General features: G+C 51.3%; 1 protein-coding gene across 1 annotated transcript in view; it reads right to left on the bottom strand.

The window, feature by feature from the left end:
* Nucleotides 1-334: 334 nt before the first annotated feature.
* Umodl1 (uromodulin like 1) overlaps nucleotides 335-27,890 on the bottom strand; it is a 55,100-nt gene continuing 27,544 nt past the window's right edge. Inside the window, 14 exon segments of the mRNA XM_059243935.1 lie at nucleotides 335-516; nucleotides 6,576-6,654; nucleotides 9,931-10,090; nucleotides 10,307-10,543; nucleotides 10,996-11,141; nucleotides 13,090-13,409; nucleotides 14,248-14,382; nucleotides 16,607-16,820; nucleotides 19,617-19,729; nucleotides 21,037-21,294; nucleotides 22,491-23,060; nucleotides 24,400-24,537; nucleotides 25,092-25,311; nucleotides 26,789-26,901. Of these exon segments, the coding sequence (XP_059099918.1) occupies nucleotides 335-516; nucleotides 6,576-6,654; nucleotides 9,931-10,090; nucleotides 10,307-10,543; nucleotides 10,996-11,141; nucleotides 13,090-13,409; nucleotides 14,248-14,382; nucleotides 16,607-16,820; nucleotides 19,617-19,729; nucleotides 21,037-21,294; nucleotides 22,491-23,060; nucleotides 24,400-24,537; nucleotides 25,092-25,311; nucleotides 26,789-26,901 (2,885 nt within the window).

The raw sequence follows: 27,890 nt of genomic DNA, 5'->3' as shown, positions 1-27,890 counted from the left end.
GACATGAAGGACTGTCCCAGTGAACACAAGGCCTTCGTGGATGAGGCTGGGAACCATCCCTGGCCAAGATTTAGGGTGGGTCCCAGGATCACTGCACTACCTCTGGCTTCCCCGAGACCACGGTGTAAATGGCAGAACTCTTGGCTGATCTGCAAATGGTCCCTGCTCCCTCTCTGACTGTTCTCAGCCGCTTTTGGGAGAGAGAAGTTTGTCAGTTAGGGGTCACAGAGTTCCACACCTTGCCAAGGCCACCCTGTCATCTCTACAGGCGATGGAGGCAGGGTGTAGCATCGGATATGCTCGCTCTTACCCATCTCCCGATCAGCTGGGACTCCTACTGAGAGAACACTTGGTAGCTGAAGTCATCGGTCTGGATTCTGAGACTGTATTTCCCCTTCATTCTCTGGTAACGCAGGATCAGAAGGGCTGCCGCCCCAGCTACCACAGTAACTGCAGCCACTGCAATGATGATGATGTAACTAGTCCCCAGGCCTGGCTTTGCACATTCAGGTTCACCTGCGGGTGAAGACAGGCGTGGGGTAAGAGAGGTGCCCATGTCAGGGGAAGCACGTGTCTGTGCCTGGCACCTGGCCCAGCAACTGTGAAGCTGGTGGGAGGCAAAGGATGTGCTTAGATTGGCGATAGGGGCTGGATCTGAGGTACTCAATCACTACTTCTGAGCAGCGCACTCTGAATTAAATCTGAGGACCCTCACAGCAAAGCACTGTGTGTACCTGTGGGTCAGCAAGGGAGGAGGGGGTCCTCACCCCGTGAGAGCAGCTCAGCCCACAAGTGTGCAAAGAGAAGCTTCTGCCCGCAGGCAGGCCCCCTCACTGCTGGAGAGCCAGCCAGCTCCTCATGGAGAGACACAGCTGGGCCTGTATACCACCTACATCCGAGAGCAGGACCCACCCAAGGCCAGAGCAGCAGCCAAAAGTCCAGGAGCGTAGACTCCAAAGAATGGAGAAAAAAAAAATTCTCTAACGAGTGCTTGTACAGCATGTTCATGGCTGTGTTGCTTATAATAGGTGTAATGTGGACACGCCCCCAGTGTCCGTCAACATGTGAATGAATGGGCCAATTGTGATCAAGCCACACAATGGAGTTTTTTGTTTGATTTTGTTTGGTTTTTGTTTTTTTGCCTGTTTAGTTGGTTTTTGAGATGCAGTCTCACACTGTAGCATGAGCCAGCCTGGAATTCGTTATGAAGCTTTCGTCTCAGCAATCCTCCTGCCTCTGCCTTCTATGTGGTAGGATTATGGGTATGAGCCCCACTATGTGCAGTTTATACAGTGGAATATTATCAAGCCACAAAAAGGAGCAGAGCTCTGATGTCACATGCCGCCTAGGAGACAGTGTGTGAGGGATCACAAAGGACCATGGGTAGTGAGACCCATTCACAAGAACTCTCTAGAACAGGCAAAACAGAGACAGAGAGAAGACTGATAGTTCCGGGGCCTAGGGAAGAGGCTGGTGTGGGACAGGGAGGAGGCTGTTAAAGGGTCCAGACTTGTTTTCGGGTGTGGATGTTCATTCACACCACAGAGATGAAGAGGCTGATCACTGGGCCACACACCACCCAATTCTCTTTCATAGGTCTGCCTGATGCTAGGTGAACATGTTCTCCATCTTTAAACGTCTGTACTGTCAGGGTTGGGAGAGATGGTTCAGGAGGTAAGAGTCCTTGCTGTGCAAGCATAAGGACCTGAATTTGGATTCCCAGAACCCACATAAAGGCTACAGACCTGAAATCCCAGTCCTGTGGTCATGGAGGCAGGAGGATGGCTGGGGGTGGCTGTACTCACAGCTCTAGGATAGGGGAGCCACCTTGCCTCAAGAGACGAAGGTGGAGAGCAAAGGAACAGGACACCAATGTCCCTTATGGAGTCACACACACACACACACACACACACACACACACACACACACACACACCTCACATTGTAGGAAAAAGACTGAAATTACTAACCAGCCCCCGGCCTGCGCTCCAGTGGCCAGGGCCCATAAGTGCTTTGACCATTAGTGTGGCACATTGTCAAGAGCATCTAGAGCAGAGATCAGGGATGGCCCCTAGCCTTGCTCATCCCCCATCCCCTCCACCTCCAGTATCCTGAAAAGTCTGGTTAGGAAGACCCTGAGCAGTCTGCATGACTCAAATCCCATTTCCCATCCCCGTGGGACTTCTAGGGCCCCTCAGTGAACACGATGCTGTCTTCTAGGATGCAGACCAAAGGGAGCACAGCTTCCCCCACAGTGGTCCTGGGTTTCCCTCTTGGCCACCTAGACAAAAGCTTTCAACCAGACAACCTTGTTTGAGGTGGGGGTACCATCCGGTAACCACAACTGTGAAATTTTCCCAGGAGCATGGGTCCTCACGCCTGGTCAGGCACCTTCCCAGGGACACAGAAGAGCTGGCACCAGAATCCAGCCCCCAAGGGCTCTTCCTTCCAGGAAGGGGCTCTTCCCAGCACAGTTGGGGCACTTGCATTGAGGATGCTGAAGCAGAGGCAGGAGCCTGGCCCTGTTGGCACTGTGGAACAGACTGTGACAGTCCAGACTGTCAGCCCTTGAGAGCATGGAGCCCCTGTCCTGATGCTGTCTATCCCGTCTGGTCCTTCATCATGTCACTAACTCAGCGGCTGAGAGTGGGGCCTGCAGGCCAGGCTGTTCCCTGCCTGGGTCCACAGTAGGTAAGTCTGAAACCGAGAGCAAGCTCTCAGAAATGCTTGTACAATTGGACACACAGTGTTCCCCGGCATGGGGCCTCTGTCTGTCCATTTGAGACTCCAAACATCACACTGTGACTTGTGTGGGTCTTGCCATCAGACCCTGTCTCTCCAGGAAGCAGTTTAAGTGAGGAGACAATGAGCATATAGAAGATATAACCACGGAGTAGAAAGCGAAGACAGCCAGCAAGCCCCTGGCACACACGTGACCGACCCACACTGGCCCTCTCACTGGCACATGTGTAGTTCTCAAACAATAGAAATAAATTCCCCCAACACACACATGACCCCACACACAGCGGAAGCAAGGCCTCCCAGTACACATATGACCCCCCACACAGCAGAAGCAAGGCCTCCCAGCACACATATGACCCCCACACAGCAGAAGCAAGGCCTCCCAGGATACATATGACCCACACACAGCAGAAGCAAGGCCTCCCAGCATACATATGACCCCCACACAGCAGAAGCAAGGCCTCCCAGGATACATATGACCCACACACAGCAGAAGCAAGGCCTCCTGGCACACATATGACCCACACACAGCAGAAGCAAGGCCTCCCAGCACACATATGACCCCCACACAGCAGAAGCAAGCCCTCTTGGTACTTAGAATCCCAGCTCATATACTCTAGAAGTACGCAGCAGCCTCAGTAACTGTCCTGGACATTTGCACATCCCCCAGTCACCTCACACTACCCACATCTTTGCTCAGCAACACAAAATAAGCAGGTTGATTAGTTGGCTAGTGAGGCAGTAGCCACAGGAGGGTCCCAAACTGGGTTAAAAGCGGGCAGCACATATTCAGGATGAAGGAAGACTGAGTTTCCCTATCATCATCAACACATGAAAATATGTGTGCAAGTTTGTCCCAGGAAAGGATACATTCAAGCCCAAATCCAAGAGCTGCAGGACTCATATGGAAACAGGGTCACTGTAGGGATATTAGTGATGAGGCCACACTGGAGGGGTTGGGCCCTCACACAGTAGGACTAGTGTTCTTATAAGACGGCTGCAGTGGGATGTAGCTGGGCTACATACAGTGAGCTGGGGAACCCAAAAATGGGCCACAGCCCGCGGGACCTGGAAGAGGCTGGCGGGATGCTTGGCTGCAGGTCTCCGAGGAACAGGGCCTGCCCACACCCCCATCTCAGACTTCCATCTCTTGGAACTGTGAGAGACTACAACTCCGTGGTCCTAAGTCACCCAGTCCACGGTGTTCTGTCACCACAGCTCAGGCTACTTATGCGCATGTGGGCTGGAGTGGTGGTATTGGTGTGGGAGGAGCCCTTTCCACAAAGGTGGCCCCGACCCTCTGACAAAGACAAGCAGAGGATTATGAGCAGCCTGGCTCTGCCTCTGAGGCCCAGTTCACCACAGTTCAGCTCCAGCCATGTGAACACATACAATCTCCCACATCGTAAGGTGAATTTCATGCTTTCTTGAAAGGGAAGTAGTGGTAACAGTGGGGATAGAGGCCAGAGCCTGAAAGAACGTGTCTGCTGACCTCTCCTTGTCCCTGCAGGCTCCCACAGCACTTCAGCTAAGACCACTCCTGCAACAGAGCAGCCCATACCAATTGCAGGTGCCATGTGTTGAGAGTGATTTTGATGCCCATTTGTTTAAGAATATTGTGGAAATAAAAACAAGACAACAAGAAAGTGTGGTGAGCAGGTGAGCTTTGGTGACAGATCAGCCACACCCTTGTGCAATGCTCTCTGCACTAGCCTAGTGTAGATCTCTGCTTGGTACAAATGGCAACAACCAACTCCTACTCAGAAGTGACCGTAGGTCATGCTCTGTCTGATGTAGGAAATATCTCCATTTCACAACAAATGAGGAATGAGAGGTAGTGCTCCCAACATCCCAAAAGTATCATCATCAGCCCAATTTTAAATTTAGGGAGCCTCACTAATTAGGGGCTGTCAAAGGACCTGTATTTCACACTAGATACAACCCTGAGAGGTAGGCATGGAAATTTGCTGTAACTACAGTCTTACAAAGGAAAACCAGCATTCCTGACACATAGTGGATGGAGGAAGAGAGGGATGTCTGTCTGTCTATCTGTCTACCTGTATACATGTATGGTGAACAGGCGGTAGATATACTGATGAACAGCTAATTAATGGGTAGATGGATAGATGAATGCGTGGATGGATGGATTAGTGAAGATTAAATGCATGCATGGAAGGCATATAGATGGATACATAGATGAATGATAAATGGACGAAGACTGCATGGATCAATGGAAGATAGATGATGAACAGAGGGTGCATGAATGGATAGATGGTGATGGACAGAGTCAATAATATTGCAAATACCACACAGCTCATGCATCAGCTATGATCAAACTCTGGTCTACTAACTCTAAGTCCAGTACCTCTCACACTCTATTGACATTTCCCAGACATCTATGAATGAATGGAGAGGTTCCATTTCTATTAATGAGAACATGTGATATACTTATGCTCTTTCTTCTTGGAGCCCCAGGTTGACCAGTTATCTACAGCAATTTAAGAGGATAATGAGTGGAGAAAATGCATGCAGCTCTAGAATCTAGACAAGCAGTTACCTGAGGACCCCCCTGCACCTAGGTCTCAGAACACAGATCATCAATCATTTGTGAACCCCGACCTGGGTCTAGTACCATCTGAGTTAGTGAACTAGGGGTGTGCCTTGGCAACTGTGCCTAAGGCTTTATTCTCACAATGCTTGGATGAAAAGCAACAGTTGAGAAACGCCAGCCAGGACCTGCCTGCTGATTCCCTTGTCCTCTTACCTGGAACCCAGCTTTCACCCTGAGCCTGCATCTCAGCTCCCACCCTGAGCCTGAATCCCAGGAGCTATTATGCAGGAAAATACAGAGAGGCACAAGACCGTCCAGGTTAGGAGGGAAAACTAACAAAAAGAAAAGCAGCCAGGACTAGGCTGAGCAACGGGAAAAGCTTGGATCTCATTCTGGCACAAAGATGAGATGTCGAAGGAGACAAGGAAGAGGGAAGTGGCCAGGGATGGCACTGGGTGGCCCTTGAGGAGTGTCCCCTTGAGTTGTCAGGACTTTCTTTCCCCTCTCACTGGCCAGAGCTGACCTCCCCAGCCACACTCAGCTGCCAAGGAGGTTGGGAACTGTGGTTTTTTTTTTTTTTTTACTCCAGGCATCCATATATCAGCTAAAGCCTGAAAATTCTTACTATAGAGAAGAGACAGAAGTGGAGGCATCTAGAAACTTCTGTCTTAGTACCCAAAGCATGCAGACTCCCTATTTTTTTCAAATAATTAGATCATATAGGGATAGAAACATGTTTGGAAAATGGATTCTGAAAATACATGAATATAATCATCTGGTAGGCATTTATACTCAGAGAGGATTGAAGTGTGCTTTTTGTTTATCTTCTGAATTAAACAGCTTTTTCATGTGGTTGTGCAATTATTCACGTGTGCACACATGTATACACATGCCCCCCCCCACACACACACATACACATACGCTGTGGCTGTCTATTCACAGCGTGGGTTCTTCTTTGTATCCACTTGACATTTACTCAGGATCAAAGACCTTCTTGGCTTCCTAGGACTCAGGTCACAGCAGCCCATAAACTCAGTGCTCTGGACCCCTGGAAGCTGGGACTCTTCCCCACAGCAAGGCCACTGCTCAGGGTGGCCAAGAGGAACAAATCCTGTCCAATATGTGACAATCTGAACCCCACGAAAGCCTCTTGAGGAAGATTTTAGCCACCGTTGTGAGTCCTTTAGAAAAGTCTCTAAAGCCCCGTATTTCAAACAGGCGCTTTCACACTGGCACTTTGCAGACGGGATTGTTTCTTTGCCTTTGAAACCCAGAGGACTCACCTTCAGACTTACGGAGGGGCCCCCAGGACATCTGGTGCTCGGCTTCACTGCTTCTCAGCAACCGGAAGTCATTGCAGCTCTGTTTTTTTGACAAGAGAAACTTCACAGTTGTCCCGTGGTGCTTACAGGGCATAAACTCACTGTCTAGAGTATTCCTCTTCTGGCCCTGACAATTTGGTCCTCTAGAACAGCGTTATTGAGCAATTGGATGGGTAAATCTAGATGGGGATGTGGGAGCAGGGTAGCCTTAGCAGTGGACTCTGGTGGAACATCATCACCCTTCTTAGTTAGGGTTTCCATTGCTGTGATGAAATGCCACAGGCAAAAGCTGCTCGTGGAGGATTTATTTGCTTTACATACATGAGTCACAGTCTATTGAGGGAAACCAAGAACGAAGGCAGGAGCTGAAGAGAGGCCATGAAGGAAAGCTCCCTATTGGCTTGCTCCCCACGGCTTGCTGGCCTGCTTTCTTACACAATCCAGACCACTGGTCCCAGTGGGCTGGGCCCTCCTACATCAATCACTAATCAAGCAAAAGCCCTACAGAGTTGCATACAAGCAATCTGATGGAGGCATTTTCCTCTTCTAAGTAACCTTAGTCTTTGTCAAGTTAACCAAAACAAACCAAAGCACCACCCAAAGCACGAGAGGCATGGAGTGGGGTACGCATAGGGGAAGATGGAGGGAGCATCCCTCTCGAGGATCATGCCTCAACCACACAACCCAGACTCAACCTTCTGTATCCTCCAAAGGTTCAACCAGACCTTCACTCCCCCGGATACCTTTGCCTTTCAAAATCACTGTGTGGCTCAGTGGTATGGTGCAATTTGCTCCCTGTATAACCAATATCCACCATGGTCTTCCAAAAAAACATGTTGGCATCCCAACCCCAGCCTTCTAACTCCGATTGTCTTAGTAAGGGTTTCTATTGCTGTGAAGAAATGCCATGACCAAAAGCAACTTGGGGAGGAAAGAGTGTGTTTGGCTTACATGTCCAGAGTCACAATCCACTGAGGGAGGCCAAAGCAGGAACTCACACAGGGCAGGAACCTGGAGGCAGGAGCTGATGCAGAGGCCATGGAGGGGTACTGCTTACTGGCTTGCTCCCCATGGCTTGCTCAGCCTGCTTTCTCAAAGAACCCAGGACCACCAGCCCAGGGATGGTACCACCCACAGTGGGCGGGGCCCTCCCCCATCAATCACTAATTAAGAAAATGCCTTACCGGCTTCCCACAGCCTGATCCCATGGAGGCATTTTCTCAGTTGAGGCTCCCTCCTCTCAAATTACTAGCTGGTGTCAAGTTTACACGAAACTAGCCAGTTGACCTTGTTTGGAAAAATGATTGGGTTAAGATGAACTCTAACCCTGGAGGTGAGGTCTAAAATGAAGAGGGATGTGGACACACGGACAGACTTGAGGGAAAGAACTTCTGTAAGTCAGGGAATGGCGAGGCCACTCTTCTTAGTCGGGCAAGGCCACAGCAGAGTCTCCCGCACCACTCGGAGCCCAGCCTGTCAACACTGTGGGTTCCCGACTCACTCAGCAGCGTGTTTCTAATATTTTAATGGCTCAGTCATACCTTGTCTTGCAGCCTTGGGAACTAATGGAAAGCCCACTATAAAGGAACTCGGGGTGGGGGTGGGGATCAGGTTGCAAAGACCTGAGAAGCAGCAGTCCCTGCAGAGAGAATGTTGCTAGAACTGCTAGCCCTGTTTCTGCAAACCCCCATGACTCCAGGTGTATACTGGGGCATGCCCCTCAGTGTGTGTCATGGGGAGTCAACTGTGCCTTCAGGAAGACCTACTATGTGAGAAAGTGGAATGACTCACTGTGTCTCTTATCCACACCCTGCTAATAGCCAAAGACTTGTCACTTGGAAAAATTCCAGCATCTCTGTCACCCTCAGAGATGGGTACAGTATCAAGCATCTCCCAAAGGAGGAACACACATAGTCTGGGTAAATGGCAATGCAAATTGTTCATAAGCTCTGTGTCAATGCTGAGCACAAGGAAAGAAAAAGCTGCTAGAGATGCTGACGGCTGGTGATGTTCTATTCACAGTGCTAATACGGCATTAATGTAATGTTTTACACCTCAGCTTCAATGCCATCTGAGGGGAATTCGCACAGCTGATTGGGGGTGGGGTGGGTAACATGACTGGTTAGTTTTGTTGTCAACACCTGGGGAGAGAGACCCTCAACTGAAACTTGCCTTGATTGGATTGGCCTGGGGGCACATCTGTGGGACAATTTCTTTATTGTGATTTGATGGGGGAAGACCCGGCCCACTATGGGCGGTGCCGTTCCTAGGTCTGAGGCAGGCAAGGGGAGCCAGCCCATAAGGAGCATCCGCCATCCTTCTTGTTTCAAGCTCCTGACTTGGCTTCTCTTGACGATAGGCTTTAACCTATAAGCTAAAATAAATATTCTCTTCCCCAAGTGGCTGTAGATCATGGATTGTATCACGGTAATAGAAAGCAAACCAGAAAACTCAGGTGTAGCCCCAAGAGGCCTGAAGGGAAGAAGAAGGGAGCAAAGAGAGGGTAATGGTGTATATGGGTAATGTGCATATGTGTTGTGTATGTACATATGTGAGTGTGTGGTGTATGTAAATATGTGTGTATATGTAAAAATGTGTGTATGTGTGTGTTGTATGTATGTGTATGTATGTATATGTATGTGTGTGGTATGTCTGAGTGTGTGTGTATGTGTATGCATGCATGTTTGTGTGTATATATGTATATGTGTGTGTATGTGGTATATGTGTGTATATGTGGTATGTGTATATATGTATATGTATGCATGTATGTGTGTATATATTGTGTGTGGTTTGTGTGTATATATGTATACGTATATATGTGTGTGGTGTATGTGTATATGTATGCATATATGTGTGTATATATGTGTGTGTGTGGTATGTGTATGTGTGCATGTTTGTGTATATATAGGTATACGTATATATGTGTGTGTATGTGGTATGTGTGTATGTGTATATGATGCATGTATGTGTGTATATGTGTATGTGTGTGGTATGTGTATGTGTAGTATGTGTGTATGTGTGATGTAAGCAAGCAGAAAGCTGGGCCATGGGAGGAGGAAGGAGAGATGGGGGTAAATAAGAGCAAAGTATAACTATACATACATATGGAAATGTCACAATGAAACTCAGGAAGAACATGTTTAGCCTGAATCAACACACCCCACGTGTGCTACTCCCTGTCCTTCACTCTCCCGCTAAGCTACATGCTTCTGAGCACTGTCCCCATGTCCTCATGGGTAGAGCAACACCTCTACCAAGCAGGAAAGTGCACCCCCCCATCCCCACCCCCCGGAAGCAGAGGAGGAGCCACGCTTACTATCCTGCATGTGTTCCTGGAGTTCTCCATGCACACTCGCAGCTTGCAGTGCAGGTAGACGATGGAATTGTTGACGAAGGAGAAGATTCTCAGCTTGAACTGGGCCTTGCTGGAGTTGCCGTTCTGGATCACACTGGTGTAGGTGTTGGGAACAGGGCAGCTGAGGGAGGGAACGTGGCTCCTTAAGTCAGCTGCTCCCCAGGCATGATTCTTGTGAACATCTGCCCCTCACGGGTATCCCACAACCTCCATGGAAGTCTTAGGAGCTGCTGCCTCATCTCGCCCCAAACCCAGACCTCATTAGAATTTGCCTGGAAATTCCAAGTGGTTCTAAGTAGGCAGCGGGGCTGGGCAAGGTGATGCGGCCTCTCTCTACCTGTTGTTGATGAAGCCGAAGGTGATGGGGTCCCTGGCGTTGCTGGAGGGGGTGGCCCAGCACTCCGTCAGCACCACCTTAAGGCTGCTCTTCTGCCTGTGGAGCCCCACTTCGATTTTGATCTCATCACTGGCCGACACGCTATAATTCTGAGGTATGGGAGAATCCCCGATGAACAGTTGCATTTCAGTGATGAAGCTTCCGGTGCCGTGGAGGTCTTCGAAGATGGTGTAGACCCTGTGGGGGAGAGGCTATGTGAAGCTTGCTTTATGCAGTCCTTTCTTCTAGTTTCTCCCCCCACAAAAGGGGATTTTGGGGAGGCACAGAAGCCAAGGAAGAGCCCAGGTGAGGAGAGGTGATGCACGCACAGCTGGCTGCATGCAAGAAGCCCTGACTCCTCTTCGTGTGGGCGGTTGCCCTGGAGAGAGGGTGGCCATGGTGGAGGCTGCTCCCTAGAGGCTCTTCCTCCTAGCTGATGGGTCACAGGGAAGGTATTTGGCCCTCTCTATTTAATCCTATGAAGGACTGGGGCAGAAATGGGGGAAGCCGGCAGTTAGCACAAGTCCCGTCATCCACTTGTGTGGGCAGACTCAAGAAAGCCCTTGAAGGGTGGACATCCTAGAGAGCCTTCAAGCAAAGGTGTTAGAGGGAGCCCACGCTGTGTGGAGGCAAGGCAGCCTCCCACTCACCCCCACTGCGGGGTGTAGCCTGAGGAAGTCAGAAGGTCATTGCGGAAGGCGCAGTGGATGGGACTGAGGATCTGCAGGTGGTGGATGACGCCCTCCGGGGACAGGTCATTCTTCAGTGTGGTGGTCACCACTGTGCTGGTCATGTTCTGCGCATAAACAGATGGGGTGTAAGTGATCTCCTGAGCGTCAGTGTGCCCCACCCCCACTGCAGCTATATTCCAGGTACTGGAGGGTAATCCCCAGAAGAGTGAAGATCCTGACAAGTGTCCCCTGATGTCACCTGGAGATTTTCATGTCAGGCCTTGGTTCCTACCTCAAGGACCCATCCTACTCACCAAAAGGAGGCCAGCCTACCAACCATGTATCTGCCATCATATGTGCGCAGCTGTGCCCTTGACTCAAGCTGTGTCTTATCATGTCATACCACGTCTAATCAATGATGTGGCATCTCTCAGCATTCCCCCAACCCAGCCGGACTGAAAACAGAGGCCACACTACCCCTCAATCTGCAGGCCCCCGCATCCTATCCCTGCGAAGATGTGCTGACACACTGGGAACAGCCTGGCATGCAGTGGACACATGAGAGCACGTGGTACAGCTACGGGTCTCACCGTTGGTGTCCTAGTGGATGCTCTTTGGACACAGCAGCTTGTGAGGGGCTGGGGGGGGGTGTTGGGCCCCTCACGGTGGCTGCTCATCTGTGGGCAACTGGGAGGCTTTAGAAAGTGGAGCCTAGATGTAGTGGGTAGCTGTTCCAGCTTTGACCTGGAAGTACTATCCCCATTGAGGCTTCCAGTAACTGTCACACCTACGAGGCGGGGCTGAGACAGGAGTGCTTAAGATCCAAGATCTGGATGTGCCGGCTCTCTTGGTTCCTGGATCCTGGACGCTGGAGGTAAACTGAGCGGAGTTCTCCAGAGAACACTGCGGGACTGCACTTCACCTCTCCTGAACCCTGTAACCTACCCCTTTACTTGTAAGTTACCTCACAAAATAAACCTCCCTTTTAACTACATGGAGTGGCCTTAATACTTCCACCAATACCTAGATGACGTAAGTTAGGGTATTGGGAGGCCCTTGAAGGAACACTTGGATCTTAGCACATGCTGGTGCTCTCTCTCCCTCCCTCTTTCTTTCTCTCCCTCCCTCCCTCCCTTCCTCCCTCTTTCTCTCTCTTCTCCCATCCCCATCTTCCTCCCCTCTCCCCCCCCACCGTGTCCTTCTCCCTCCCCTCCGCACTCATCTCTTTTCGTCCTCCTATCTTGTTCTCTTCTCTCCCTCTCTCCCCCATTTCTGGCCACCATGAGGTATACAGCTCTGCCCCGTCAAGCTCTCCCGCCCAGAGCAATGGAGCTGCCCAACCCAACCGTGGGCTGAAAGCTCTGAGCGTGAGCCAAAGCAAACCTTCCCTTCCTGTAAGGTGACTTAGCTCACAGTGACAGAAATATGACTAACATGTATGTATACTCACACATATGTATGAGAAAAGGGAACATACATGTGTACACAGGTGTATTCACACATGCATAAACATGCACATTCATGCACACACATGTTCCCACATGACTTCTTGGATTTCTCATTTTTCCTACCTTCCCTTCCCATCTTGCTTGGGTACAGAGCACTCTTTTTTTTTTTTTTTTTTTTTTTGGTTTTTCGAGACAGGGTTTCTCTGTGTAGCTTTGCGCCTTTCCTGGGACTCACTCTGTAGTCCAGGCTGGCCTCGAACTCACAGAGATCCGCCTGGCTCTGCCTCCCGAGTGCTGGGATTAAAGGCGTGCGCCACCACCGCCTGGCTTTTTTTTTTTTTTTTTTTTTGGTTTTTCGCAGAGCACTCTTTAAACCCTGACTCTAGCCAACCCCAGGCCCTTTACACCAGAAGAATTCTGCAATGTGAGGCTTGCATCTCCTTCAGGATTCCAGTGTACCGACTGTGACAACGTGGGCCTGTCTGACTTCCTCTTCTGGGTTCTCTCACTTAGAAGTCAGAGGCCCAGGAGTGAAGACCCTGCCACCCTGCCGGTCCGCCCTACCAGGTACAAACCCTCCCCACACTGAGGTCCCTCCAGGTGGCTCACAGCCACATGCACTCACGCTCTGTACGAGGGTCCCGCACTCGCCCCAGCCAGCCACCAGGAACACGTGTGTGCTGTTGCTCTTGCTCACGTTGCAGGAGGGCTCTCCCAGGTACAGGGAGGCCTCGGGTATGGCCTCCTGCTGCAGAAAGCGCTTCTGGATGGTGATGACCACCATCTCAATCTCACAGGATACGCCAACTGCGTCTGTCAGGTTCAGCCTCCGGGGCTGGCCCTGGGCCACAGAGCTGGAATCTGGCACAGGGGCACCTCTAGTTCCTGCTGGGGTAGGGGGCCACTCTGGGCCTGGGGTCTGGACTATGTTGCTAGAAGAGTCCCCTGCAGTTTCCAAGGAGACAAAGGCTCTGGGTGAGTCTGTTTGGGGCTGGAGGGACAGGGCAGACCTCTGAGTCCCCACACTGTGCTCTAAAGCAGCCCTACCCAGGAACTGCCCGCTCCAGCCACAGTGTCCAGGCTACTGGGCTTCCATTGGTCCTCGAGTACCATGGATGTGCTAAGCATGAATGGACAAGTAACCTGTCTCCAAGGCTCTGAGGTTTATCTCCATGTAGAGTCCTAAATTGTCCTCTCAGGAGCCCGTACCCCTTGCTCCTGCCTTGACTTCCTTCCTGCCCCAAAGCTCACAGCTTTGCAATGTCCAGGACCTCTGGAAAGATCACCCATGTAAATGTCACCCACATTCCTGGCCCGATGCTTCCTCTGCCACCCACTTCTGCAGGCTCCCACATTTTAGCCAGTCTCCATTGCATGATCGGGCCCACACTGCTAAGTGCTGACTTGGTTGGCCCTGATGACCAGCTCCAACATAACTTGACCTCCTCTGTATTCTATTTCTCCCACACAGAGTAGGTCCTCTGCCCCAGACACTCTTCACTCACACAAGTGGCTGTCTCCCTCCACTGGACATATATGAAAGAAGAGGGAGAGCCAGACATATGTATACCTTCCATGCATATGTGCATGTGCACACACACACACACACACACACACACACAGAGAGAGAGAGAGAGAGAGAGAGAGAGAGAGAGAGAGAGAGAGAGAGAGAACTTGCCCAGGTCATAAACAGTGTGCTGACTTCATTTGGACAAAAGCCCCCTTTTCTTAGGAATGAGTTTCCTTAAGAGAGAAACATTCCAGAAAAGGCTGTAAGACTTACCATCACAGGATCTTCCAGAATATTCCACATATGAGTCAGGTCCTCCCCCATCACAGCTACACGTGAAAGACCCGAAGGTGTTTCTGCATGTCCCAGGCTCACAGTCATCCTCTCTCATTTCACACTCATTGTAATCTGAAAAGCGAGGACAGGAGAACAGGAGTCATGACAGGCCTGCAAGTGGTTCCGGGGTGGATTGTGCCATCAGCTGCCTGCACAGTCCTTCCAGGGCAGGGCATCCCAGGAGGCAGGTGAAGACATCCAGAGAGCAGGCCCCATGGATGTGGCAAGCTCAGGACAGTCCAGGAGACCCTTCAGGGTGGGTAGGAGCTGTGGTGGGAATGGGAGCCAGGGCTAATCTGGACGAATACAGCCCTGTGAGACAGGAAAGGGGTTCCTGCAGAGCTGCAGCCCCTCCCATCCACCACTGCAGTCAGGAGATGCACAGAACTGGAGACCCAAGCAGCAAAGCACTAAACCCAGCAGGTACACCCCCCGCCCCCCACCTTCTGTCTTTCTGCCCATTCGGTCTGCCAGCCCTGCAGAACGGGGATATGAACCAAAACGCAAAGCCAAGAGCACAGAGCACGGGGCTGCAGAGTCACAGGCTTCCTTCTGGTCTTTACAAAGCAGACTCCAGGCTGTGGCTCCGTGGTAGCACACCTACCTAGTATGCACACACACACACACACACACGTCCCACATACACACTCACACGCACTTACATACACACTTTGTGCTTGCTCGGCACATACACATACACGCACACTCACACATGACACCCTGTTGTAACTCAGCATATGACTTTTCAGAATCTTCCGTCTCAGCAGACCCCATTCATAGGTGACAACAGCCCATGGTGTGGACGGAACTCGGCCGGCTCCTTACTATTGGTTATTTCCAATGACTTGGCCTTTGAAGGCGCTCTGATGATGGCTGTCTTTGCATTAACTATGGTCTGGACTGAGAGGTCCCATCGCCCAGGACAAAGTCCCAGAATCAACCGCCAAGCCAATGAGGAAGAGATGCTGTGGACTGCTGATACCCATCACTGCCTTGGTTTCCAAAAAGGGAGAGAAAATTCTACCCCACCAGCCTGCTCTGCAGACTCCATAGCAGCTCCTCACCGTGCCTTGTGAGGGCCCATGCTGGTGTCAGAGAGAATGTGGCAGTTGCTTCGTTTCTAACTTAGCTTTTATATCTTATAGTATTTTTTACCTTTTGCAATTTCATGGACAAAGGGAGCCATGTCCTTGGTGATCGTGTGTCAATGACTTACACTTCTTTGGGGTTTTGTCCTTTATCATCCTGTGCACACTGACCTATCAGACTCGGTATCTATCAGTCCTGTGTGAACTCACTCTGCACTCAAGCTGCTAATTCTTCACTAGTTTGTTAGAAGTTTTCTTTTGTCATTTCTACAAGAGTGACTGTGTTCTGCTTGACAGGAGGGTTGATCTTTTTAGGCAATTCAAGTATCACAGTCCTTTCCTCTGAAAACCTGACTTTGCTTAGAGAATCCTTCTCGCTCTTCAAATTAAAGAAGACATTCAGTTTTAAAGTCTTCATTAAAAACAAAACAAAGCATAAAACCATCTAGGGCCAGGCAGGCATGGCGGCACACACTTTTAACCCCAGCACTTTGGAGTCAGAGGCAGGTGGATCTCTGTGAATGTGAGGCCAGCCTGGGCTACACAGTGAGTTCCAGGCCAACCAAGGCTACACAGTGAGACCCCGACTAAACAAAATAAACTAATGATCTATCCATGAGCCATGTGTCATTTATCTTCAACTTGGAGGAGGGAAGAGTCTAAATTGCCTTCCCATCCCTGCTTTCTTCCCTGGTACTTTTGCTAAGATCTCCATGGAAACTTCCTGGACAGTCCTGCTGCTCAGAAGGACCCATTTGTTCTCAGCCCATCAAAGCACAGGAGACAGGGGAGGGATATCTCTGACTTTTGAAGGTTCAACCCTTCCATTTTTAACAATAATCATGGCAGCCATAAGAAAGACAAGGAACCCGGACAGCGGCGGCGGCGCACGCCTTTAATCCCAGCACTCGGGAGGCAGAGCCAGGTGGATCTCTGTGAGTTCGAGGCCAGCCTGGGCTACAGAGCCAGTTCCAGGAAAGGCTCCAAAGCTACACAGAGAAACCTTGTCTCAAAAAACCAAACAAACAAGCAAAAAGAGAGAGAATGACAAGGAAGCCCCCATTCACTTCATGCTTCAGGCAGCTCCTAGGAAGCCCCACGAGGAGGCCCCAAACACAGCTTCCTAACCAAGAGCCACAGCTCACTTTGTGCTGCCCTCGTTTCCAGAACTGCGGCAGACCAGGGTCGAGAGCCCAGCCCCTGCATACCTTGTAGAAAGGTTTTGCCTTTGACCACCTCCAGCACCGATGTATTCTGTAGGGCTGTGAGGAAGGTGGCAGACACCTCCCTGACATCCAGGTCTGCCGTTATTAGCAAATTAAACTCCACCACAACGCTGCCATTTGTGATGTTGATGATGTCCACGTGGATCTCGCCCGTGTCCATGTGCTGACGCAGCGTGGCCGGTAAGGAGTCCCGCACCTTCGAGAAACAGGCTACGTGAGAAGAGCCGCCCGCTGAGGCCACAGGCTGTTTGTCCTGGTACTCTGCCTGGCAGCAGGAGAGGCATTTGAAGGTCCAGGCCCCAGATCAGTTCTTGGACCCTTTAAGCCCAGGCCAAATGCCTGCAGGTATTGATGATGTCCAGAGGCGCTCTGTCCCCCTACATGCAGTAGACAGCTGCAGAGAGCTGTCTTTGGGTTGAGCAGGGGGCCATGCTAGCAGAACCCCACCCGCACAGGCCTGCAACACGAAAGCTCACAATGGCAATTAAAGGTTGCTCTTAGCTCAGGGGTGGGGGGCAGTGGGGGCTGCTAATGCTTCTGAACATTTCCCCTCTCTTCTTCCTCTCCACCTCTTCACAGACCACTTCTGAATGAGCTGCTCCAGCAGCCCTAACAGGACTCACAGTTCCCACCTCTGAAGGGCTTGCTCTTGTCCTCTAACCTTAAGAGGCAGAGTCACATGTCACAGGCTGCATCCTTCTAATCCACCCAACATAGTTAAAGACACATGCTCTTATAATGAGCCTCAGTGGTCCACATGAGTCAAATTACTCCCAGAAAGGGCATCTCCAGGGACTGTCAGAGGAACCCATGAGGGCTGGTACCCCAAGCCATGAGCTCCTGGCCCCACTTCCCCTCTTCTATGTCACCCAAGGCAGAGAGATCCATTATCCCCCATCATAGGCTGAGTACCACCAACCCCACCTCAGCTGCCTTGGGGGGGCTCCGTCAGACAGCTGCTGTGCTTATCTTAGAGACTCCTGCTTCTCACCCCCACCCCACCCCCCGATTTCCTTAGGCAGATCTGCTGCAGCATTGGGGTAATGTCACCATTTCAAAGTGGTCTCCAGGCAAAGCTCCAGAACCTGCTAGGAAGTGATGAACCATTAGCCTACCACCTCCAAAGCTGGTCTTGGTATCCTGCCTGTGTATATGGCTACACAATTATTTTCTATCCCGGGACAAGAGACAAATACAGCAACTATGTCCAAAAATGGGCCAAGGAGGAAATGGCTTTAAAAAGAAAGACTGATCTAGAAACTTGGGGTGGAGCTGCTGTAGTTGGCCACCGGAGTGGGGAAGGGGCTCAACATCTGTTGCCTGATGTTACCTGAAACCACCATTTGCTAAGGAGGGGCGGTGCACCACATAAGTCACACCACTAGGGACTCTTGGGTCCAGGCACTGGAAGAGTTGGGAATTCAAGAATATGAAAGGCAGGGCTTCAGATCCCATGGGGCTAGACTGGAGCAGCTCCTGAGCCTGCATGGTCCACTCTATTGGAGAGTAGTGCTCATTGGCTCTGGACACACCAGCGTGTTATCGCAGCCAACACTAGGTGGCACTGTCCAACCCGCCCTTAAAACTCAAACTCCCTGACTATGGAAGAGCTCAAAGAAGGTTGAAATTTCCACCAGGTAAACAAGATCACGAGATTATGGTAAGTGCATTTTCTATAGTAATACAGTGCATTCTCTAAAGTAGTGTAAACTAGGGCGGGGCTGTAGCTCAGCGGGTAGAGTGTTGCCTAGCATACATGAAGCCCTGGGTTCCATCCCCAATACCACATAAACCAGGCCTGGTGGTGCACACCTGTATCCCAGCACTCAGGAGGTAGAAGCAGGAGGACCAGGAGTTCACGGTTATCCTCGGCTACATAGAGAGTTTGAGGTCAACCTGGGATACATGAGACTCTGTCTGAGTAATTATAATTATTACCATAGCACCAAAACATGCTGAGATTGCTACCCGTACTACACCATAACAGTTTACTGTCCCAAAGAGAGCTGGAAGGAAGACAGGGGAGAAACACACGTGATCAGAGCAGCTTTGTTCTGGACAGAGAGCAGAAGGACCATGGCTATCCAACACTGAGTGGATGGATAAAGGGAAGGGATGATGGAGAGTATCCACCCATCAAAGAAATGGGGTGCAGACGCACATGGCAATGTCGGATGAACCTTGAGCACATTAACTAAGTGACAGAAACAACATGCTACTTAATCTTGTCCATGTTCACGTGCATCCAATTGACAGGTCCAAGGAAACAGAGCAGCAGCCCAGGGGCTGGGGGAGGGGCAGAGGGAGAATGGGTACAGGGTGTCCACTCTGAGGTAACTAAACATTCTGGAATTAGATGGTGGTGGTAGCTGCAGACTTTTACAAACAGTATAAATCACTGGTTTTTACACTTAAATTTCTCATGGTATTTGAAATGGAGCTCCATTTTTAAATATTCATTTGTGTGTGTGTGTATGTATATGTGTGTGGTTGTGTGTGTATGTGTGTGTGTGTGTGTGTGTGTGTGTGTGTGTGTGCATGCATGTGTTCGGTGCACACATATTACAGGCTGGCCTTGAGCTCGCTCTGTAGCCCATACAGGCCTTGAACTTACAACACACACACACACACACACACACACACACACCCCGCTGCCTCAGCTTCCTGAGTTGCCAGAGTTACAGGGCTGCACCACCAAAGCCCTGCTTCAGTACTTTGATAAATGCAGATGGAGCTTTCTGCTCCACAGGGAGCGTGAAGCAAGGTGCATGGAGGAAGGGATGGCGTCTGCCTCCAGGTAGGCCTCTACCACACAGTTCAGGACGCTCAAACCTGCTGGAGTCTGGCTCAGCTTCCTCCAGAAACAGGGAGTCCACAAAACCCAGGAATCTTACTCCTAGTTGGAAGCACCTAGCATTCCCACCCCACCCCCCATGCCACCTCCTTCCTTTTTTCCCCAGGAAGGGAAGTAGGACTGACCGTCCCCACTCACCGTCCTGAAGAATAACTGTACGAAGTCTCGGTGCTCCCTGCTGCTGGCATTTCGGAGGGATTCTGAATACCGGATGTTTGCTATCCGGACTTCACCCGCAAGTTTCCGGGCCACTGCAGGATGTAGCATGCATTAGGTTACAGATTGTCCTTTCAGTGTCCCTGTTAACTGCATGAGTATCCAGGCTGACCTGGCTCCAAAGAAGGACTAGTGACTGCTGCCCATGGACATGGCCCACCAGGCTCCAAAGGATGTGAAATAGCATGCAGTGGGCCTCCCTTGAGGCTTCACTGAAAGTCAGATACCTAGCTAGCAAACCGGGACAGTTTGAGAGGGAACAGGCACCAAGAGACAATCAGAGCCAAGGGGTATCTGCTCAGAGTCCATGCCCTGTACACACACCTCTCTGTGGTCTAAGGACCGTTCCACTTTGACCCCGCCTGTTCTCTGTGAGTCTTTGCCCTCTAAGGTTTCCAGGAATATATGGAACATGAGCACAGTCTGGAATAGTCCCCATTGACATCCTGGCTTCTGACACAGACCCTCCCTGAATGTCTGGGGCATACCTGCTTCATGTAAGGGGCCTGGAGCATCAGATGAGACTAACAGCATTCTCTCCCTGATGACCTCAAGCCCACCTCCCGAGGGAATCTCACTCAGTCCTAAGACAAACCATAAAGTCATCCCACTACGCATTCCTGATGAGCCTCAAACTTCAAGTCTTTGGGGGACATCGCTGTCATTGTGCCCAAAGGCCAGAACCATGGCCAGTGGCACATGCAACCTGATTGATGTAGGAGTCATAGAGGCAGGACAGGAGCATAGGGAAGAGCAGACATAGGACTCGTCTTAAGGGGCAGGGCCACACATCCATGTACAACCCCTTCCTTCCAGAGTGAGGGAGACCTTCAGGGGTCTCCTGGCTTGGCTCAGACTCAGGGATTTCCCTGCTAGGCCATCCCTACACCACCAAATTCCTTCTTCTCCTGTTGGCCATGAGCTGTTCTTATTGCACCCCAATAGGTCATCTTAGGCATCACCCAAGAAATGTACCCCCGACCTGGAAGACACAGCCCCCAGTGGGTGGGAGGCTCTCTGTGATGCGAAAGCTCCCTACAGTATCACACACATAAGAAGTCATGTGCTGGGAAAACTGAAGTCAGAAGTAATGAGGAGGAAAAAAAAAGGATTTTATCTGACCATGTAACTGTGGGGAAGACTGTCTCCCATGTAATGGGGTCCCTGTGTCATTATTCAATTCTGCCACCATCCCCTCACAAGCTGAGCCAGGTGCTTCCATGCTGAGAAGGGAATGGATACCCAGCAGCCCTCAGGGAGGCCTTCCTCGGCTCAACCTTTCATGTGTGTCTGTTTGTCCTCTTATGTTTAACTGGTGACCCACGTTCCCAGAGATCCTTACCTGTCCGCACCCTCAGCTGTGTTCTGGAACCTTCTTTCCCACACACCTTGGCCACGATCTCTACCAGGTGCAATGCTCCGGGCTCCAGACCTGACAATGTCACATTGTTGTCCTGGGTCTCCATAGTTACGGCGGGTCCCCGAGGAGAGACCAAAGTGAGGTAGAAGGTAGGCGAGAAGCTGATGTCCATTGACCACTGCAGGGAGAAGCTGGTACTGGTCACGTTGGAGACGGTGATCTTTCCAATGGGTCCAGGAACTGGGAAGTGGGACATACATACTGACGTGAAGATCGATCCGAATACATTGAGAAACAGGAAAAGAGCTTCCCAAAGTCCAACACTTAACACTGGAGGGGAGGTGACACCAGCCAGTGACACAGATTGTCATGACTCCTCACAGAGATGGCGCCCTTGTGTGCAGGACCTTGTAGGGCCTTTAGCTTGGCTTCTCAGCAGAAGCCACGTGTCTTAGACAACAGAAACTGGTGCCTGGGATAGTTTGTTCCATAGGATGGTTGGGGGCCTACAGACCACTCCTCCTCTTCAGGTTCTGGGTGGTTCCTCCACAAGAAGGTCCACCCTAACCCTACACTGGTGTCCCAGGGCCAGTCACTGGCATTGCTGGCTCGAGAGTCCCTTGGATAGTCCCTGACTCCTGTGGGACAATCCTGGCACATGTGGGTTGGCACAGAGGAAGCAATGGAGGAGTTCACCCTTGACAGTGGCTCAGTCTGGGCAAAGCCCACAGTGGAACCAGCTCTGCAAGCTGACAAAAGGGGGCCTGTCAGCTAGACCTCTATGAGCCCCAGCCTATTTGCTGGTTGGAAAAGTCACTCCTTCCTGGATATCCTCCCAGGACTTGATGACAAGCTTTGTGTATGGCATGGATCAGCTGGGGGGGGGGTTGCAGTACAGCTGTGAGGGGTAGACAGTTGACATGCACACATTTGGGTATAGAAGGCTGGAAGGACAGACTTCCAGAGTGCACGACCACTGGAGGTCCAGTGTGGTTCAGGCAAGGAAGAACCGAGGGTTCAACAGGGTCAGTAGGAAAATTGAGGTTCAGGAAGCTGAGATGGTGTAACACCAGTGAGGGCTGAGGGTGCAGTGCTGCTAGGGATTATGGGACTGTTGGGGTATCCAACCTTCAAGGGATTGTCCAGTGCAAATGGGACATATAGTCCCTAAGTCTCCTCCCTCCCCTGGCCAACTTCTGCCCCAGTTACTGAAAGCCAAGCGCTCTTAGGAAGTAAGGGGGAGAAGGCAAGGGATGGAAAGGGAGCCTTTCTCTTTCTAACTAGACCAGACACCTGCCACAGAGGACCCCACTGTGCTATACCCGGGTCCACATACATTCGAGATGAGAAAGGACACTCCACGTTTCTGGCAACCCTGACATTGGGACTCACACAGGCTGGGGTTTCTGCTGGGTTCCCTGCCCCTGATGACTCACCACAGGCAGGGGGCTCTGGAGCCACAGGGGTTGAGGCCGAGGGCAGGCCAGGGAAGGAGGAAGGTCGAGAAACTTCATTCTGCAGTCTTGTGGAGTTCGGAGGGGGTGTCTCCCAAATGGGACTGGGGTGCCATACAACATAGCTTGTGGGTGAAGCAGTCACCGAGGGTGGGCCTGTGGTGAAGTTTTCCTGGGGCTCTCTGGTGGAATGCAGTGGGACATCTGTGGTCTTCTGAGGGGAACCATAGGTTGGCCCTAGAGTGCTGGGAAAGGAGCTTGTCATACTGCTGGGACTTCCATGGCTCGTCCCCAGGCTTAGGGCCGTGCTGAGTGTCTCCACACCTTGCCCTGTGCTAGTCCTCTCCTGCCTGGCTGTGCTGCTACCATCTCTCCCAGATGGAGGCCCTGGGGTCCAAGCTTGACTTCTTGTTGGGGTGCTCCTTGGGTGCCTGGGACTTGGTGACAAGGTAAGGGTCTCTGGACCAAAGCCTGTTATTCCCACGCTGACAGTTGGGGTGGTGACCTTTGTTGTTACAGACAGTCCACTTCCTGTGGGGGTCACCATGTCACCTGCAAAATACATCCACTATCAGATTCCAGAAACAGTCAGGAAGGCCATCAGAGTCTCCCCACAGCAAAAGCTTTCCCTAGAGAAACACAATGCATTGCAAAAGATCTGTCACCGCCCCCCCCACTTGGTGAGCCTGAAAAGATGACTTAGCAGTGAAGAACACTTGCTCCTCTTCCAGGAGACATAAGTTCAGGTCCCAGATTCAATAGGCATCTCGCAATGCCCTGTAACTCCACTTCTAGGGAATCTGGCGCCCTCTTTTGGCCTCTGCAGGCAACTGCACTAATGCACACCCACCCACATAGACAAGTATGCAGACACATAACTAAAAGTAAACCTAAAAAAAAAAAAAAAAGGCCAGTCATAGTAGTGTGCACTTGAGATTCCAGCTCTGGGGAAACAGAGGCAGGAGGATATCTGAGGCTCAGTAACCAGCCAGTCTACCTTATCTGTGAGTTTCAGATCCTGGTAACAGACCCTGCAGTGGTGCACACACCTTTAATCCTAGCACAAGGTGTATGGTTCCTGAGGAATGACATTCAGCCTCCACAAGCACATGCACTTACAGGTGTGAATGTCTCCCCCCCCATGCACATACACACACACACACACACACACACACACACACACACACACACACACACGAGAGAGAGAGAGAGAGAGAGAGAGAGAGAGAGAGAGAGAGAGAGAGAGACAGACAGACAGACAGACAGATAGACAGACAGAGATAGAAGAGGCACAGGAAGAGGAGGAGAACATCTCTGCTCCAGCATGCTCCCAATGCAGACATGACTAATCAGACAGAGTAGCTGATGTGTGTAAGGGCAGACATAACTAATCAGACACAGCATCAGAGATCTGCAAGTAACTGCCTCCTGCTTCTTAGCTCAGCCCCCACTCCCACCTCCTGCTAAAAGACTTGAGCGGTAGAGATGTGGTAGGGCTAGGACTCAGGAGCCCCTCTAGGGGGGCCCTTTTATAGCACACCTGGTTTCTACAAGTCTATCCATCTTGAAGCCATCAAGAGAGGACTCCCTGCTCCTGAGGACATTTCATGACTTCCTTGGAGCTGGGGTACTCTGCTTATGTGGGCTCTTTTTACCCATTTATATATAAAAAAAAACTACTCCAATTATATTTTACAACTGGTGTGGGCTAAGGAGCCACAGAACCCACACTGCATTTGCTCTTAGGTACATTTACCATCACATTAATTCCTTCTGAATAAAACAAAACAAAACAAAGCAAAACCAGAAACCTTGCTGTGGCCCTTAGCACTATGCCTGGCCGTGCTGGCCCTCCCACCGCAGCCCTCAGAGCGCTGCTGGGAAAGCTCACCCTTGCAGACCCGGCCAGCCCGGGAGGGGTTGGCATCCCTGGCTGTGAGGCACTGGCATGTGTAGGAGCCCTCCAGGTTGATGCAGCGGGCGGTTGGGTGGCAGTCGTGCTCAGAGCTGTGGGCGCACTCGTCCCAGTCTGTGGGGAGAGGAGGCAGAGTCCGTGAGAAAGGGGCCAGCGGAAACAAGAGGGCAGCGGATGGAAGTCTTCCTGCCCTTCCTACAGACAACTGTTGGCCACTGATGGGCCTCCCAAGTCTGCTCAACACTCCATGTGAAAATTCGCTCTCTTTGGCCTGCCCTGCATCAAGGCAAAATGAATTAACACCAGGGCTAATGGAGCAGACCCCACAGGTGAACAGTTGACTGACAGACACGGTAGTACTGTGTCCTGACCACCAGACACAGGGATCCTCATTCTTTCCCCACACTCCCCGCCACGGACCCCTAGTCTCCTTTCGTACTCTGTGTACTGGACCAGTGACTGCAAAAGGCATCATCCAGAGGGAATGAGCCCATGCCAAGAGGAGATTCCGGCCCTGGCCCTTGGTTCTCATAGAGGATTCCAGGATACAATTCACACTTTTATTTTATTCGCCTTTCAGGTAAAGAGAAGATTGGCTCAAGCAATTGCTGCTGGGGCTGCTTGTGAGCTGGAGGTATGCCCTGCTGCCCTGCTGGGAAAAGTCGTACCTTGCACTAGCGTCCCCTGCTGGTCAACCCGGAACATGGTGCTGACGGCCAGCCGCTGGAGTAAGGGCCTTAGTGTGGAGACCCCCACTGGAAACTCAGGATCTTTCAGGGTGACTAAAAGTGTCACCACCAGGCTCCCTGGCTGCAGGGACATGATCTGCAGCCTCAGCTTCCCTCGTCTGTACATGTCAAAAATGGCTGGGGGGAAGGAGTTTTCCATCTACCCGGGAGACACACAGGAGCACAGATGGTTAGCAGACACGCCTTCCCAGCCATGGGGCCCACCCAGCTCTCCCTGGAACAGCTAAGGGAAACACACAGCACCCACTACAACCCAGACCCCGGGTACACATGGACAGGCCACCCAACTGCCCTGGAAGTAAGTGTGAGGGGGATGTGTGTATGTGGGTGAAATGCAGGGACTGTCAGCTTGACTGATGGACTGACTGACTGACAAGGAGGGGCTACCAATGAACAGTATCCATGATTCCTTGGGGCTGTGCCTTCCTTACTGGGGAGACACTAGTCTCTCCCCCACCTTCCTGCCAATCATCCCATGAGCACTGGGATTAGCTTTTTGGGGAGGCCCCAAAACAAAAAACTAGCGCTCTATAAGCCTTCAAGAGCTGCTCCTAGGGACTAGACAGGAGGACCACCTCTAATTCAAGGGCCGCCTTGAATGAGTTCTAAGCCAGCTTAGGATACAGAATGAGACCTTGCCTTTCAAAAATAAACCTAAAAATAGCTGGCATCCCTAGAGGCAGATATCAAGAGCACCCCCCTCCCCAGCAGTCTGGCCATCTTGCAAATAGAAGACCCCAGGTCCCTTTGTCCGGGACTCTTTCCAGGAAGGTTGGTATGCAGAGGAGCCTGGGGACCTCAGGATGGTGGCTCTCTCCAGAACAAAAGACAGTCCTTTCTACCGTCCAAGAGTGAATGAACATAACCTCCCCTTCTGGAACACAATTTAGGGTCTGAAAGATCTGGGCTCCCTAAGGCAGGGGTTGCTCTGCTTAGGCACGCCCCCTTCGTGAACACACAGGTTTTTCGTGGGCATCATTCTGTACACTTGGGGAAGGGGCGAGATGGGGAGCCAGCCTTATGTGACTCTCAGGACCCCCGCTGTGCCGTGACAGACACTCTGTCGCTGACCCAGGACCGTGTGTCTTCTGCCAGCATCTGTAATACTCTATCAAGCCAGTCTATGATTTTCCAAAACGGTAAAATCCTGGACAGCTGCAGAAGTCAGCTCTCCCCCGAGCCTAGAACCTATGTTAGCTAGCAAATACTGGCTCTGTTCCCAGGTTTGGTGTCAGTGTCTCCTGCCAGCCACGGGGGCCAACAGAGGCTAAGATCAGTAGCAGAGCCTGTGCTCAGGAAACTACTATGAAGCCACATGGGATAACAGCACCCCAAGGCAGAGCCTTACACAGCAAGTCCAGCCGTACGGTCAAGGTACATATTTGAAGGAGGATTACTATCCCATGAGGGGCTGTGGTCGGTGGATGTGACCCTCCTCGGGCTGTTACCAGACATATGACTTTGCTCAGCCACAGGGAGGAACCGGGTTGTTGATGTGTATATGTAAGTGTGTACATGCATGTGCATGTGTGTGTGCGCACACGTGCTTGTGCACGCATAAGTTCACCCTTATTCTGAGGGTCTGAGGGCAGGCCAATGGTCTTTTCTCCTGCTACCTCAAGAAACAGCTGTTGAGAAAAGTTCCTGAATTCCTCGCTGCTGCAGTTGAGAATCTGCTCTGTCAGGTTACGGTCCATGATCCGTATGGTGACTTGGAAAACCCGGGCATCTAAGACAGAAGTGATACAAATCAGCCCAAACCCTGAGAGGGGACGTCACACGCTGGGGCTGAGGTACACCTAGGCAGTAGAATACTTGCCTGGCGCACACACAGCCCAGGCCAATCGCCAGCACCATGCACACAGAAACAGTCACGGGCTTTTCTGTCCGTGTGTTGCTAAAAGCCTCTTAATGAATCGGTACACAAAAGAAATTGAGACATCAATTCTAGGCCGGGATGGTCAAACTGGAGAAACTGGTATAAGAAACGGCGATGCTGACATCCGCACTGGAGTGAAAGACTTGGTCAGTATCAGATGCACTCTGTCAGCTGGGACAGGGACCCTGAGTCACCACACAGGGTCCATACTTGTAGGAGCTGGGTTTCAGGTTGTACATAGAGGGTCCCAAGGCCCCTCCAGCTGACCTTTCCTGGGGTAGGGGAATGTGCTGAGTACCAGGCCTGGCCAAGTCCTCATGTTCAATCACTACCCAGGCCCCCTACATTAGAGTGACTGCGGGTCCCAGTTTACTAGAACCTTCTAGGTTTCAGCACTGAAAATCCCACCTCTTTGTACCTGGCAAACTGATTGGTCCACTGCCATGAGGTCACCTCTCCTCTAGAGGCTGAAAAAAGCCTCAACATGGAGACTGGGAACCTATGTCTCTTTCATGAGAGTAAACTCAGTGTGCGCAGGCATGGGGGTGGGCTCCACTACAGCCCATCATACTCCCTGGCTGTTGACAGCAAGCCCACAGACTAAATCCAACCTGGCTCCACCAGGGATGGAGAGCCTGGGCCCACAGGCCAGGGTCAACCCAACAGATCACATGTGCATGTCATGGCCACTGAAATGATGTCAAGGCTCCGGGGAGGTTCTGATCCCAGGGGAGACATTCCTCCCAGGGGACACCTGGAACCAAATCCACACTCGCTGTTTGTTCTACACACACTCCTGTGACAAGCTTAAGTCGCTGTTAGAAGGGGAGCAGACTCTG

This window comes from Peromyscus eremicus, chromosome 16_21, assembly GCF_949786415.1.
Source record: "Peromyscus eremicus chromosome 16_21, PerEre_H2_v1, whole genome shotgun sequence".
In the NCBI taxonomy this organism is placed as follows: Eukaryota; Metazoa; Chordata; class Mammalia; order Rodentia; family Cricetidae; genus Peromyscus; species Peromyscus eremicus.
This window is presented reverse-complemented; position numbering and strand designations above follow the sequence as displayed.